The sequence below is a fragment of the Leuresthes tenuis genome, unplaced genomic scaffold (genome assembly GCF_036924035.1).
Source record: "Leuresthes tenuis unplaced genomic scaffold, fLeuTen1.0.hap1 SCAF_6, whole genome shotgun sequence".
NCBI classification, from domain to species: domain Eukaryota; kingdom Metazoa; phylum Chordata; class Actinopteri; order Atheriniformes; family Atherinopsidae; genus Leuresthes; species Leuresthes tenuis.
The window spans coordinates 17,570,326-17,585,685 of record NW_027325360.1 but is presented as its reverse complement, the minus strand read 5'-3'; the positions used below and the strand labels follow the sequence as shown (position 1 = coordinate 17,585,685).

The following is a 15,360-nucleotide window of genomic DNA, read 5'->3' as shown; positions in this document are numbered from 1 at the left end:
GCCACTTTTCAAATAGATGCTTACCCAGTTTTCAGGCAATTACCACAGCAAACACACAGCATCTGTCCAGTATGCTCCATTGTTCCAGACCTGATCTTTTTCTCCTCTTTCAGTGTCCCATAAATTGATCACGGTGTCTCATGGCCTGTAAGTCATTCCATCGTTCCATTAACCAGGGGTTTCTACCTCAACTCTATCGTGTTGTTTTTATAAAAGGGAATCTGTATGATGGCAGAATCCCATTGAATATGAATATAGTAAAGAGAACACATCATTTTGATTCAGAAGTTTAAAAAATGCCTGAAATAAGATGGAATAGCTTGTAAGTTACAAAAGCACAAGGTTTTTAATCATTCATTTTCCAGAAATGTTGCTCCAATACAGGAAAATGTTTCAGTTGAAAATTTGATTCAAATTGATTTATTTATTTTTTGTAGCCGATCGCTTCACATTTACAACTTGAAAGGAGCAATGTGGAGATGAAAAAGTGTTTTATTGTGCAATACGAAGCTCTCATCATATGAAGCGTATCTGCAGAGTTACAGCTTTGATATTTACTTCATCCTATGCAGCAAAAACTGTTCTGTTTTTTTTTCAAAACCAAAATGCACAAAATGTTATTAAAAATAATTGAATTCATTATGGTTGTTACAATTATTAGAATTGCGCTTGTAATTTTTCTCTCTTGCCATTTTTTGACAAAACCACTTGATCCAACAGTGGAAAAACATTACTGTCATGCTCCAAATGGCACACATATGTCCCTATTTATGTGCGCACCTCAGGAAGGAGGTTGCACCCACTGTACTTGGCCTTGTTCCCTGTTGCCATAGCTAATCATTTAAGTAGCAGAAAGGAGGCTTACCGAGAGCCCAGATACCCTCAGTTACAATGGCAAAGGCTTTTATTAAGCCAGATGGTCATTTTCCACTTTTATGTACATGATGCCTTCAGGACATTTACAACCGTGCTCACCCTAAACTCACTACTAAAACTTTACCTTCAGGAATAAGACATATGGCATGTTGTTGTTCCAACATAGATACATAAATACAAAGTATCTGTACAAAGAATATGTACGTCAGTATCATCTAAAATTACTGTCAGTCAGTCAGCAGCATGCATTTTAATCAGTAAATGTGTTCTGTAGCTGTCACCATGGGTGGCTTAATGAAAATATTTGATGAACTTTTGATGATTTAAGATTCTTTTCACAGGCTCAAGTCAGTTTTTCCCTACAAGTTTCATTATGTAGCATTTTTGATTTGTGTGGGGATCTTAAAGAGAACAAGTTCCTTTTGGGCCCCTGGTCACACAGCTGAGCGCTGTACGTTGGGTGTGGACTTTGCGTGGGTCATACGAAACACATATTGCATAAGATTTGTGTATGAATCATTACCACAAGCTTACTGTCATCGGGGTTGTATAATCCAAATCCTCTACAGTGCAACACTTGATGCGTGCACAATGCAGGTGTGCATAGAGGTAAAGAAAAATGAGTAAAAGAATAAACAGAAAACTGCACACTGTGCTGGTTAACACTGATAAAATCATACAAGGAGCCTAACTTCACCAATCACGGCATGTCTTTCATGCCAGTGTTTGTCTAATCCAAGGAGCCATTCAACACCACCAGTAGGGGATCTAATGATGTAAGACTCTTTGAGTGTGTGGTCTGTTGCAGGACAACCACCAGCTCTCTATCAGATCCATTCGATCATCACTCGTTCTGATGTGGTTGACAAATAAGACACTCATTCAGACAGAAGGCCTCTAATGGAATATTAAACCCATATCATGTTCCCCTGCTGGGTCGAAGGCTTTCTAGATGCTGTTGTATTACATCACTGCATTAATCTGAGTCTCACCACTGCTGCTGCTGAACACAACTTAGAGCGAAAGGGGACAGGAGAACTATGCTTTTGGTGACAGCTGCTCATCATAATAAAGCTTTATTAAAAAAGATTCATGGTAAAACACTCCACAACTTTAACTTCTAATGCCCAGAGAGTCCCTTCTCTGTACAGTAACATGATGATCACAAGAGCCGACACTGAACTCTTACATAGCTTCACTGGCCCCCCAAGTGCTGCCAACTGCAGCACTCATTTACCCTTAGGGGAACACGTGTATGTCATGTGCATTCTTAAAATATCAACAGGTAATTTTATACCGAGCTACATCGCTCAAGCGGTTTCGCTCGTTGAGCGTTCCAAAATGGCTCCCCAGCTCGGTCACAGTGGCAGCTCTCCAACCAGAGCAGCCCGTAAAGCTGAGGGAAAGTGGACACCGTTGTGACTGAGCAGTCCACAAACTTCCTGTAAACTTGTTTGCATCAATGAAACATCACAAATGCGGCGTACACCAGGAGATGTTTTCAGGTGACGGAGGAGAAAGGCAGCCCTGGTGAACAGGCCACACAGCGTGCTGTGGAAACGTGGGTCTGTGAGGAGAGTCAGCCAAGAAGCAGTCAGTGTTCCAGCTAGAAAAAGAATAAAACAATTGTAATCTAATGCAGAACTTTGGGAATCAACCACAGAGACTGACAAGATAATGTGGTACCTGGCTGGAGCTTTTTGCAGACTGTAAGGTTATCCAGCACCTGAGTAGCATTCTCCTCTGCCCATGAATTCAGGCTCTGTGCCAGAGCAGAGGATTGAGAGGATTTTTCCGCCATCTGCAGCAGGTAAGGAAGCACATGTGCAGACATGACAGAAGGCTCTGCAAACACATTGGCTTCATCTTGCTCATACAAGCTGGAGCACCTGAATAAAAGAGTAATAATACCAGTTAAGTAAAGCTCAGTTGAGGCTACTTAGTTTGTACAGTGTACAGATTCAGTGAGGTAACATACCCCGCTGTTGCTGAGGCTTCTCTCAGCACAGACTTGAGGTCAGACTGAGGTAGGTGAGACAGCAGCACCTCCAGCGTGCCAGGAGTATCCCAGCACTGCTCCAGCAGCAGGTCCAGGAGGGCTGGCAGAGCCTGATTGACCTGCATAACATAGACGCTCTTCTGGTTTTCTCCTCCTCTCGCATTGAGGAGCAAAGAAGCAAAACAGGCTGCTTTTAGCCTCACCTGCTGACTTTGGTCCTGCAGCAAGTAAAGGCCTGTGTTGATCAACCTAAACCAGAAAGATTCAACATTTTTAAATTGGATTCATTAGAGTGTGTCAACTGACAGACGTCATGATCATATTTCCTTCATACCGGATCAAAATGGCAGAGAGAGTGCTTTTTCCCCTCATGCCGCAGCTCATAAGTGGAACTCCAGCCACACAAAGAGCTTCACCACACGCCATCCTGAGCACTTCGGAGGCGCCCGGCGCCCGCTGGTATTCCAAAATGCAACACCAGCGCTGGAGTAATGATATCTTTGTACTATTGGTGAAACGCAAGCAGAAAAGTCAACTCTACAGGATGACATGTCCAAGAGTGTGACTTGAACAAGTAAAGAACATAAAACGTATAAAAACCTGGAGACTGGAAATTGAGAAAGCAGCAGATTAGCAGCATACAGAGCCTGAGAGAGGAAGTCTGGACCCCCTTTCTGGTCCTCCAGGTCCGTAAGCAACAAATCAAGACACTCGAACAGAAAAGCCTCTTCCAGTGGGGTCATGTGTGGCAGGCGTTGAGGTGAAGCACAGCTACCATTGGTCATCACTACTACCAGGGCAGCGAGGTAAGTTGTTCGATACTCCACACTGTGGCTTAATAAAGCCTCCTTCAAGTTTAACTGCAAACATTTCAACAGCGGTACATCTCAGTTCTTCACGTATAATTCCCACTGAGGACAATATCATATTTGCAGCATAACTTAAAATATACTCCATATCACCATCAGCATAGTGAAAATCAATCAGATTCATGAAAACAAGAATAAACACATGCTGTAAAAAAAAACCAAAGAAACAAGGCCACATAAACAGTAGTCTATCTTTCTTCAATGTCTGTAGATATGCAGTATCACATCTTATCAAGCTGAAGGAGTAAGCTATACACAAAACAGCACTTATGTACAGTAATACACAGCTGGGTGTCATAAAGACAACATATTCCGTCTGAGACTTTATCTAAATGGTGACCTCTAACACAACAACTGCATACTTCTGCATGACTGCACTCGAGTGTCTTCTGTTGCAGATCATAAACACTCACAGACACGCCCTGTGATATCCCAGCAGGGGAAAAAAACACATTTTAGTCCCAGGCGGCATTAGAAAAGGGGCCCATCTTTACTTCCAAGTTATCCCGACTTTATCTTTTAAGAAGTTTGATACCCAACTTAAGCCGTTAAACTGGTTTCTTAAATCGGCTGGGTTTTTTCACCCCTTCTTCTTTTTCTCACGCTGATGCGAGCAGATCATATCGTACCTGCAACACACTTTGGACGACTTCTTTCAAGCCAATTGGCTCCAAACCCCGCCCATCCAGCACCCAGACAACCAATGAGAGCCTCAGATCAGGGCTCGCTGCAGAGAAGCTGTCCCAGATCTTGCATGCCCACTTTACATCGCTGCATAGGAAGTGGACGGCTTGTTGGTGGAAGGATGACAGCCCAATCTGTGGAGATCACACTGATGAAGCATCAGATATACCAGGACCCTTCACTTGTGGTTAAATGGTCCTGAAAACTTAGTTTCTGATTGGGTCAATATGAAAGCTCTGTTTTGAATCCTGAAAGTATCCCAGACAATATCTCTTTTCATTAACAAAAAAATATTTGCAATCTTTCTGACCCATAAAGAAAGGCTGTGTTGTGTCATGATAAAGTATTACGCATCATGTATTAGACTGGTTTTGACACTGAGATGGTGCACCTAAACTATGGCTTGCTCAGATATACGTCTGAAGACTGAAAGAGCTCATCAGACTTGCTATGTACATTTTGTTTTGATGCTATGATACTATGGGATGGCAGTGTTTTGGTCAGGGCTCCAGCTGTTACAATGTTTTTGTAAGACTCTGGTTGGGGGGGGGGGTTCTCTTGGCTCATGCAAGAGAACCCCCCCCCCACAAAAAAAAAACATTTGTAACATCAACTCACTGACTGAGTTTCAAGCAGGAAATCATTACACCTCAAAAGTTGCAGCCCGTTTCCTGCAAGTGCAACAGTGAGATTAACCATTCCCTTTTCTTGTCTATGTAAAAATCAAATACCAGGAAACCATTGTCTCGTTTTTTGGAAGAGGTTACGATGACGTACTTAATCGCAACTACAATAAAAACTTAGTTGGCACCAAGTCGAGTCCCACTTTAAGCTTTTAAAACGAGTTTATGAGCATAAACATCTCAGTATTTTGATCAGCTCTTCACCATATGGTTTTATGAGCTTAATTTGCTGGAGATACTTTGATTAAGGAAATTTAGCTATTCTATATAGGCCACTTGATTTTAGCATTTGCTTTTCTATTAAATGCTATTAGTACTTTTTTCATTGAATCACAACATAACATCAGACTAAAGCACATCAACAACCTTTAATAAATTATTTAATTATACAATAGCATGAAGTTATAAATTAATCTAAATCCTTCACTTATGGCCATATACCTCTTGTATTAATTTTAATCTATGTGCTAATGGTCATAAAACCTGACTGAAACTCATTTAGAAATATTGCTTCATTGTCTGTCTTAGTAACCGATAGTGAGATATTGAGGCAAAAAGGACAGAATGCTCCATGGGAGTATCAACTTGTTCTGTTTGCAAGAAAGCAATAAGTCTAAATATGAGGACATCAGTCTAATATTTGATCTTGTGGTCATTTATATTGTGGTTGGCCAGTGCGTATAGAACTGCTCTGTTGAAACAGTGGCAACATATCCTTTGAAATGAGCCACACCTTAGGGGTGCCTGTACATGCAGCTAATGTGTTCTCTGGCACTTAAACTAACTACACCCCTGCTAATAACCATATGTAATGCTGAAAACACAAAGCAATCTTGTGTGTGAGTTTGTCTGTGCGTGTGGGGAGCTAACTGGTTGTGTTGTATAGAAGCTCTCGTGTTCCTGAACACTTTTGGTGTATTGCCTAAACCCTTGTCATATCTCAAGCCGTCTGGAGCAGTAAAGATTAACAACGGCTAAGCAAACGGGGCCAAATTCATAGCATCAAGAACAACCATAATCTGAGAATAAACATGCATCAGTGCAGAAAATGTGCATAAATGTATTAACCCTTTGCTCAGAGTAAAATACTAATTGAAGAATAGCTTTTAGGGCCATTAGAGAGCATGCAAATGCAAAGTCTCTGCTTGGATTCAAGGCCAGATACCTTGGGTGCATGTCAACAGTCTCTCCCTGTTCCCAACAGTGTATCTTTAAAATCAACAACAAATCCGCTTAAAAATAAAAGCCTCATATATGGGTGCCAGCACGTCACACACCTGAAGACCCTGCTGAGGTGTTTGGAGGTCATGCGTGAGCGTGGCACTGAGCTGTGACAGGAAGCTCTCAGAGCAGTGTCTTCTTAAGGCGCTGACCACCGCGAGGTAGACCACTCTGACCAGAGGGCAGCGCTGAGCTTCAGTTCCCAGCCACAGCGAGGCCTGCGCTCTGCTCAGCACCTCACGCAGGTCACCCGAAGAGGCGCTGTCAGTATAGACACAGCAAGGTGTCAAAGCCAGACGTGTGAGGTGAATTAATAAACAGCTCTATCGAGTCTCACCTGTCTGTGCAGAGAGCTCTTTCGAGAATGGCTTTGATCTGCAGCAGCTGTCCATGGAGCTGGTTGTGGCAGCGGCACTCCTGAGGATTCGGTAGTTGAGCAGCCAGTTTGATGAGGATGTCCATGTACTCCGAGGGGGGAGTCATGGCAACCAGAGCCTTAGAGGCCATCACTCTCACACTGTAAATAGGACTAGCAGACAGCTGGAGTAAGGGAGGCAGGAAGTCCGATGAAGCTCTGGCAGACAAAAAAAAATAATCAGAGGATCTTCACTCAGTAAGACAATTCAGGAAGGAAATTCATGCACTTCCAAAAGGTTTTGTATCAATGCAGTGAAAACAAATTCTGGCCTGTTTTAAGAACAGTGCAACACATTGATACTTTGTACCCTTGCAGTAACCACCAGCAGCAACAGAACTTTACATGAAGACTAGAAGCAGAGGTGTACACCGAGCACAGAGGATAAGAAATGGCTGCTCTGGGGTTATGTGCTGGACTTGGCCAGAAAACATGTATTCTGTTTCTTGCTGACATCGTCAGGATTGCAGTTCCACCCCGCTTCCAGTATTCAAGTCAAGCCAATTGCATTTGGCTCTCACAACATACTTACCGCATGTTTACTGTGGTATTGATCTTACTTTTGGCAGAAAACAAATGTGTGAATTCTTCAAAACTCAAGCCATCAGTCTAATGCAAACAAGGACAGAGAAGCTTCTCAGTTTAAAGAGCCCATATTATCCCGATTCAGTTCAACATTCCATTTTGGAGTTAATCTATAGTAGATTTAAATGCTTCAATGATAAACAAAACCAATAACGTCATTGCAGCACCTCTTGTCATCTGCTGTTTGAAACACTGTTTTAGCTTCTGTCCCATTCAGCCCAAGCTGGCTCAAGATGTTAATGTATATATGAACAGGAACCTCTCTGATGAGTCTTGGACGCCAGGCTGGAGTTGGGCCAGCAGAGTGAGGACAGGGTAGAGCGACGGCTGAAGGTGTAGCTTGGCCTCGTTGGTTGGACCCTGGAGGTTTTGTGCTGCCTCTCTCAGCTCACCCAGCAGGAATGGCTGGAGCGCCGGATAGTGGAAGAAGAAGGCAGCAGGGGACATGCAATGCTGGGTAGGGCCAGACTCCTCACTACTGGACCGCTGGCCGAGCATTCGCGAGCACAGAGAGCCTAGAAGCACATTTTCAAATACGACGGCTTAATTACTGTATCTATTTCAAGCAAAAATAAGAAGAAAATCTTTATTTTCTGCTTCTTAAACAGCAGTGAATTGATGAAGTTTCAATTGAAATTTGAATACAGATAAAATGGGTCAAAACTGAGATGTTATTATTTTGTCACTTTATGACATTTTATATACTTACTGGCACTGCAGTTAAATGAGAAAACACCAGGTGGAATATTACACAACTCACTAAAGTAATACTTCATACCACAAACAAAGGCTAAAAGTAAATCAAAAAAGACCAACAACACAAGCAAAACTACGAAGGTGTCTGTGCCTCACTGTAAAGCTGCAGCGCAGCATTCCTCATGGCCCAGCAGCGAGAACTGAGCAGAGTGAGAGACAAGATGGCTACAGCAGGCGCAAACTGAAGGACGGCTACTGCCAAACCTGAACCGCGCACCAGGGCCTGCAGAGTGTGAACTGCACACACCTAAAAGGGAGAGGACCAATTATGTGAAAACACCCATCTTTCTGGCTGCAAGCGCCAACAACCTTGTTCTTTGCTGTGGTGCAATGTTCTTTGCAGGTCTACACACCTGGGGCAGGTCCAGCGTTTGGTCCCAGTTCTCATCCAGAGGGGTTTTGGCTGTGTCTAGTAAGGTTTGCATACTGAGGCCTAACAGTGGCCTTGCTTTACTGGCCTCCTCTGCTGACACAACACACAGGATCAGCATGGGCAACCCCGCAGCCCGCCGGGTCACAGATGTAGAACGTGGGCACTGCACGACCTGTAATCCCTATCAAGAAATAGGAATACACCTCTATACCAGCAGTCTAGGAACTCATTTCATCAATAAAAAACAAAACAAACAAGCATCGCTCACTTGTTTAAGCATTTGGGCTGGAATATCCTTAAGCTCTGGATCACTGCTGCTCAATAGGGAGGCGCAGAACTTTGTGAATCCCACACAGCAACCCTCTACTGCCCCCTGGTGAGAAAAAAGATGGATTTCTGAAAAGACCTGATGAAATCCAGGGTTGATGCCTCCAAAAAAAAAGTTTTAAAAACTTACCCAGTGGCGGCATTTAAGAAGAATATTCTTGAATACTTTTGATGCTCTCACTAGGTCCTGTTTGGTCAGAAGACAATCGCTGAGCTGTTTGGAATCTGTAAGAAGTTTCTCGACCAAAGAACCTAAAAGAATCCCAACTTCCTGCCAGGAAGATATTGAGAAAAAAAACACACACACAACAAATATTAAACCAAACGATGAGAATTCTGCCATCTTCTCCCACTAAGTGTCAGGTTATCGTGCTTCTGTCCCACCTTAAGGGAGACCCAGCAGCAGGTGAGGACAAGACTGTGCTCTTCGGACAGAAGGATGCATTCCTCTCCGTCCGCTTGGCCACCTCCAGACCCTTGTGATATCAGAGAGCTGATGGCATTTCCCATATCACAAAAAGAAGGTGGGGCATCTAAGGCAGAAGAAAGTAATTCGGTGCATGGTGTCGAAAGTAGATCTGAAATAACTCTGCATAGTTTCAGCAGAATGCTACTTTACCCTTTTCGGTATCGTGGTCACCATACAGAACGCTGAGCAGCAGCAGAGAGATGTTCTCCAGCAGGTTAAGCACCTCAGTGACCACACTGCGGTCCAGTGTGTCACCGACACTGCTGGCTGACTCGAGCAGACACCTCTGAAGGGCACACAGCACTCCTACAATATGATTCATTGCAGGATTCAAATAAAGGACGAACATTTTTTAGAGCTTAATATCATTTTGATAAATGCGTGTGGACTTTACTCTCACCGTGCATCGGCTTGGTTCTGGCTGCAAGCATCATATCTGCTTTGGCTGTCTGATAGTGCTCCTCTAGTTCCTTCACCAGGCCTCTGACCATGCAGGAGGTTTTAGGAGGTTTTCCACTGCTGAGACTACAGTTCAAACTGCAGTCCCCGTGCTGCTCTCTTGACCTGCAGAAAGATCGACCGATGGCACTTCATCAGTCAAAGCAGGTCCAACTCTGAAAAAGGGCATTAGAGGAGGCGAGGCTTACTTCTGGAGGAGGACCTTCATCGTGAGCGCTCCCATCTGAGCCTCCTGCACCCGTGGACTGCACAGAAGCTGCTTGGTTCTCGTGTTCAGCACTGCCGCGATGTCATCTGGGAAGCTGGGTGGAAAAAATCTCAACAACAGCCCAGTGGAGAGCTCCCGAATCTGAAGGAAAAAAAAAAACCCAGTATCTTAAACAATCAATTTCAGCACAGAGGAAACACAGGATAAGATAAGGCTGTTCTACCTCATTTGTAGAATCTTCTAAACAACTGATGAGAACCAGTTGTTTTGTCCTGCAGAAGAAATCCCACTGTCCTCTTTGTCTGGCATAATCAATAAGAGTCCCCATATTTGCTGCAAAAAATAATATCCGGGAACTTTATTTAAAGCTGATTTAACACACGTTTTTTTTTTACTGTGGTGTGCATTAGCGCCACATGTGCTTGTATAAATGGCTTTGGGTTTTCGTTGCCTACATTTCCCTCATCACTGACCTGGAGGTTGTCCTTTCTTTTTTTCAGGACTCCAGGTGTCTGTGCAGGTCTCCATGACTGCAGACAGCAACAGCAGCGCAGTCTTCTTCCTCTGATAGCTGTGTCCTGGCGCCAGGTAGCTGAATGGAAGCTGGCTTAACCACTCTACAAACCCTGCGAGACGTACAAAAAAATCTTTCCTGAACGGATGAATAAATCAAATCGAAAACATTTTCTGAAAAATCTGAAAAGAAAGCATGCTGAAGGCTGGATCCTTTTCTGTTAGTCTTGTGCTGACTCTTTCCAATAAAAATAAATGTTTAAATATTTCTCTTTGGAAATGTTTGATATACATTATCAATATTCAGTTACACTGATATAATTAGAAGATTTGACTGCATCTACCTTTTCAAAGCACATCTTCTGGCCTTATCAATTTGCCTGCCTTGCTTGGCTACAGAACTCTTTTTTTTCAGTATGTACTTTATGATATTGTTGATAAAAGCACCAGTCGACAAACGAACATTTAACTTATTACCACATAATAAGGTAAGAACATGAACCTGCAGGTCACTACTTTCTCACCAATGCCTTGCTCCAACATATCTTGCGATCTCTCAGAATGAGCGGCATCTCCTTTCCTTTTGACCTTCGGTCCTTTGATGTGAGCTAAGCAGCCGTCTCTGATACGAGCCAGAAACCTCCTCACTCCAGCCTGGAAATGTTGACGAAAAGGCGAGGACTCGCAGTTTAGGTTCTGGGGAATGAACTTCCTCATTATTGTCATTTCCTCTGCGGTCGGGGTATCTTTGGTCTTTGGGCTGCAGCAGAGCAGACTGAGAGCAGCAAGACGGATTTTGTCATCTGCAGACCCGAGAGCGAGTTGCAGTGTTTCGAAGGTGGAACTACCGTGATGAGCCCAGGGAGAGCAACCAGTTATGGCTCGGTAAGAGCTCAAGATACAGGCCCAGGCGTGGAGATGACCAGGCACGTTAGGGTCCAGAGGGGCCAGTAAAAGGTCCACGGCAGAGGGGAAAACCTGAAAGGTGCAGGGCAACAGGTGTGTTGAGCTGCTGCTCTGCAGAAGAGTCACTTCAGATGTCAGAGCATTATGAAGGACAGGCTGCCAATGTCTGGCCCAGTGTCCGGCCAGATCCAGCTCAGTGAGTGAGGAGGACATTAGCGAGCTACCGCAAAGCTCTCGCCTCTGCTGCTGGACCAGACATTTGTAAAGCTCTGAGCCACATGGTGACAGGTGATTGGTCGATAAGCACTTCAGGAGATGACTGGGTATTTCAGCATATTGATCCAGCACCTGATTGATCATATAAAGACATTAACAAGAAAGTAAGCCATTAGGGCTAATTAACAGAACATCATTAAGGCTGTAACAACCCTTAAATCCTCACCATGTCGGTACGCAGATACGGCAACAGGGCACAAAGGCGCTGATATTTGGCTTTGGCCTCCCACGGTAGTTTCATCACTCGCTGAAGCAGGGTAAGATAAAACGTCTTCTCTGCATCACGAAAGTGCTCACAGTCCTTTTCATAGAGGTTCAGCAACAGAATAAAACCACTGGTTGCAAATTCAGGCACGCCTTCTACCTGCAATTGCAGCACGAGACAAACATCACTAAACCACTCTGAAAGTAATGTGAAATTTATCCAAAAAAAAAAAAGATCTGAGAGCCATAAGTGACTCCACCAGAGGAGTCTGAGAGATGAGTCGTACTCTCTGTCTGGAGCTGTTGTTTTTTTCATGATTATGACAGCAGTTGAGATTTCTTTCATCATACAACTTTGCACCACAGCTCTGCTGACTTTTTCCTGGATGTTTTTGGGAGGTGCAGCTTAACGTTTCTGCACTTGAGGCTCACCACTGTGGTTTTGGACATGAAGTCTTCTGTTAATCATTCAATCACCAAGCAGATGCTTTTCTAGTCTTCCACAAGACTCGTGTCTCTCACTCTGCCAGGCATTTTGTCATTTTCTAGTTTTCCCGAGGTGTTTCTGGCTGTTGATTCTGGCAAACCCCTCACATTGTTAGCTTCTTTACCCGCAAGGTCATGTGTTTATTTTTGACTGAAACTTCAGTAAAAAACGAGAACTCTCATCTTGCAGTCACCTCACCAGCATGTGAATTATTGTTGAAATGATACACATGCTGTCCGAGAAACATTTAGCAGCTCGGTGTGTGAATGCCCCTGGACCTCAGCAACGTGGATCCTCTTTGTTAAGAGGTTTTAAAAGAGTATAATCAATATTTCAAGTGTAATAATTATTTTATTTTCAAATGGCTGTGTTGATGATGTTCAGTGACTCACTGGGCTCTCTGCATTGGTCCAGATAATGTCAACGAGCTGCCGCTGCAGACTGCCGTCGTCAGGCAGAAGGCGGGCAGCCGTCGTCTTCCAGAGATCCGGCTGACATTCTTTCACTCTCTTCAGCCACAGTGTTAACACTGCAATAACGTGTAATATTTGAACAGGTGATATAAACCATTCAACCACACGAACAAACACTCTGGACATCACCCACCTTCGAACGCTAAGCGGTGACAGTCCAGCTTCTCTTCACACAGCGCATAAACCAGAGGAAGCAAGCCTTCAAGCAGCAAACATGTCTGAAAAGAAAAGATGGATTTGGTGATGAAAGCAGGAATAAGAGAGAGCATAATCTGCAAGCAAACTTCCGAGCAGATTTACTGGTGTGGCATCATCGCGTGAACTGAGTAAAACGTGAGGTCGACAGCAGGTCAGGAGGCCCCTGCTCACAGCCAGTCGGTCCACTCCGTCCTTCCTTACAGGGTCACACTCCACCTGCAGAGCACCAACAGTCAGCAGCCAGGGCTCTGAGAAGCGACAGGAACAGCAAGTCTTCAGCCAGGAACCTCAACACATTCACACTCATTCGCAGAATCTGCAGGACAAATCTTCTCTCTTTTTTTCTTCAATTTTTTTCAACAACTCCTCTGTCCAGAGGGCCTGGGGAGTTCCTGTGAGTTCGCTGGTATGCTATACTTTTGCTCTAACGCTGTTTTTGAACAGGAAAGGCTTTTCTTCAAACCTGTGCAACCTCTATGTGATTATTGATGCAGCACTGACAGCTGCCTGCAGATCCTGTGATCAGATTTTGAGGTTCTTATTTACTCTGCCACTGGACAATATTCCTTAAAGTGGAATTTATTTAGCTTTTTTACAGCGACATTACTCAAGGTAGCCAAAACCTTTTTTTGAAGGGTTTCTTTCGGCACACATTTTTCAGCAGTATAAATAATCAAGGTTACAGATATTATTATTATTAATTATTATTAATAAATAATAAAATTAAAAGCACACCTCAGTTCCGATGCTCACTAGTTCACCTGACTGTCCGGTCAAATGTCAGTGTTTGATTGACTCAAGCTAGTTATAGAGCTGCAGAAACATACCTGTGTGAGAGACCTGCAGCAGACTCCAGGCAGCGGCGCCTCCTGCTCTGCTCTCCGACGCTGTGCTGATCAGCATGGCCACGGCAGTGCCTGCCAAAAGACGAGTATCCCGGTTGCAGCACTGCAAGAAAGGATGCACGAAACAGCTGCAACAACAGATACCAAACTTTTAAATGACTAATTCAGAACTTTTGAATGAAAAAGTAACCTGTCCAAGTATTATGTCCATAAGAGCCTGCAGGATCTTCTGCACTGCTGGGCTCCTGTAGTCCTCTTCCCACACAAAAGGAGCAACTTCCCTGGACAAGAGCTGAAATATTTGCAAACACACCTGCGACAACCACAGTTCCCAAGTCAGTCACCAAGATCACAAGAAAAAGGCTAATTCATGATGCATGCTCTCTGTATACCTTGACAGTAAGATAACACAGTGGTCCGTCTCTCGTGGATTCTTGTTGCAATACAATAGGGAACAAGTCAGACACCTTATTCAGCATGGCCATGAATGATTCTCGCCACGCCTCACGACCAACGCTGCTGTCTTCCAGGAACATACAGGCTAAGAGTGGTTCAAATAAAAGCATGTGAAAACTTGCACATAAAATTAATAAAACTGTAGACCATCTTTAGCCAGCACCAACCTCTCTGCAAATCCTCCAAAGTCAGAATCTGAAAAAAAGAACAAGGTCAGTTATCTGCAAGGCCTTTCGAAAGACTTCCAACACAAATGAGGGTGAAGTGACAGCTCTGTACCTGATCGCTGAGGATTATGGACTGCAAACTGTGAGTGGTTTCTCTAAAAACCAACTGGTGGGCCACCTTTGCCAAATGTTGCAACATCTATTGAGCAGATATAAAGTTTTCATGAGACTGCATTTTGTGTTAAGCATTGTACAGTGACTGGACACGCTGAGGCTGACCTGGTCCACTTTACGACAGGCTGTGGAGATGCCGACCATCTGCAGCTGCAGGGATATGAGGAGTCTGACTAGGAGCAGGAGATGCTGGTCATCAAAACTACGAAACTGTGCCTCTGATAGTTGTCTCAGCAGCTGGGCAGCCTCTTCTAAACTGCGTTCCTTACATCGTTTCACGTTATTCCTGTTTATAAGGTAGAATTATTCATCGCATCTTGTTAAACATCCCACAAATATACAATTTACAAACGGCACAGGGACAGTTTGACCAAGTTTTGAGTAAGATTCAGCACCAACCTGGAGGATTCAGACAGTTTGCCATAGAACAGCTTGAGGGTTTTGCTGACATTTCCAGATGTTTGAATCTCGGATATCACACAGTTCTGCAGACTTGTTAACAGGCTTTCAAAAGCCATTCTTATATTGATTTATTACGACGAGAGCTTAATGTTGACACCTTACTGAAAGCACGTTGGTTTGCTGGTCACGTGACAAAATTCTACTTCTGCTAACCTCAGTTGTCAATGTAGCGTAAACGTGCTGCCATCTAGCGGCTAAAATATGCCTTTAATGCATAAATGTGATAAAGGTGTACATGGATCAGTGTAGATTTAAAAATCAAAGTAAGATTTAGA

At 43.8% G+C, this 15,360-nt stretch overlaps 1 protein-coding gene across 2 annotated transcripts; it reads right to left on the bottom strand.

The window, feature by feature from the left end:
• Positions 1-886: 886 nt before the first annotated feature.
• LOC140309885 (tRNA (32-2'-O)-methyltransferase regulator THADA) lies at positions 887-15,205 on the bottom strand. 2 transcript variants are annotated; one of them, XM_072387946.1, is made up of 31 exons: positions 15,023-15,205; positions 14,729-14,909; positions 14,562-14,648; positions 14,450-14,477; positions 14,219-14,367; positions 14,017-14,139; positions 13,809-13,929; positions 13,084-13,229; positions 12,917-13,001; positions 12,703-12,839; positions 11,786-11,983; positions 10,962-11,691; positions 10,398-10,550; positions 10,148-10,257; positions 9,905-10,065; positions 9,658-9,821; positions 9,408-9,563; positions 9,173-9,321; positions 8,919-9,059; positions 8,730-8,834; positions 8,442-8,642; positions 8,185-8,335; positions 7,592-7,847; positions 6,670-6,906; positions 6,389-6,593; positions 4,374-4,562; positions 3,476-3,735; positions 3,210-3,380; positions 2,855-3,124; positions 2,563-2,765; positions 887-2,482 (listed from the first exon to the last, which is right to left on the bottom strand). In XM_072387946.1, exons 1-31 carry the CDS (start codon positions 15,139-15,141, stop codon positions 2,235-2,237), a joined length of 5,634 nt encoding a protein of 1,877 aa, XP_072244047.1. In that variant the 5' UTR covers positions 15,142-15,205; the 3' UTR covers positions 887-2,234. The 2 variants fall into 2 exon arrangements, 1 of the variants encoding a protein (XP_072244047.1); XR_011916406.1 differs by having other exon boundaries at positions 2,396-2,482; positions 2,563-2,677.
• Positions 15,206-15,360: the final 155 nt, after the last annotated feature.

Excerpts from the sequence above, each read along its gene's own strand:
- LOC140309885 (XM_072387946.1), bottom strand. The coding sequence starts at position 15,141 with ATGGCTTTTGAAAGCCTGTTAACAAGTCTGCAGAACTGTGTGATATCC. Across the intron at positions 13,930-14,016 it reads TGGACATAATACTTGGACAG|TGCTGCAACCGGGATACTCG; the intron begins GTTACTTTTTCA and ends CCTTTCTTGCAG. Across the intron at positions 10,258-10,397 it reads AAAGAAAGGACAACCTCCAG|CAAATATGGGGACTCTTATT; the intron begins GTCAGTGATGAG and ends TATTTTTTGCAG.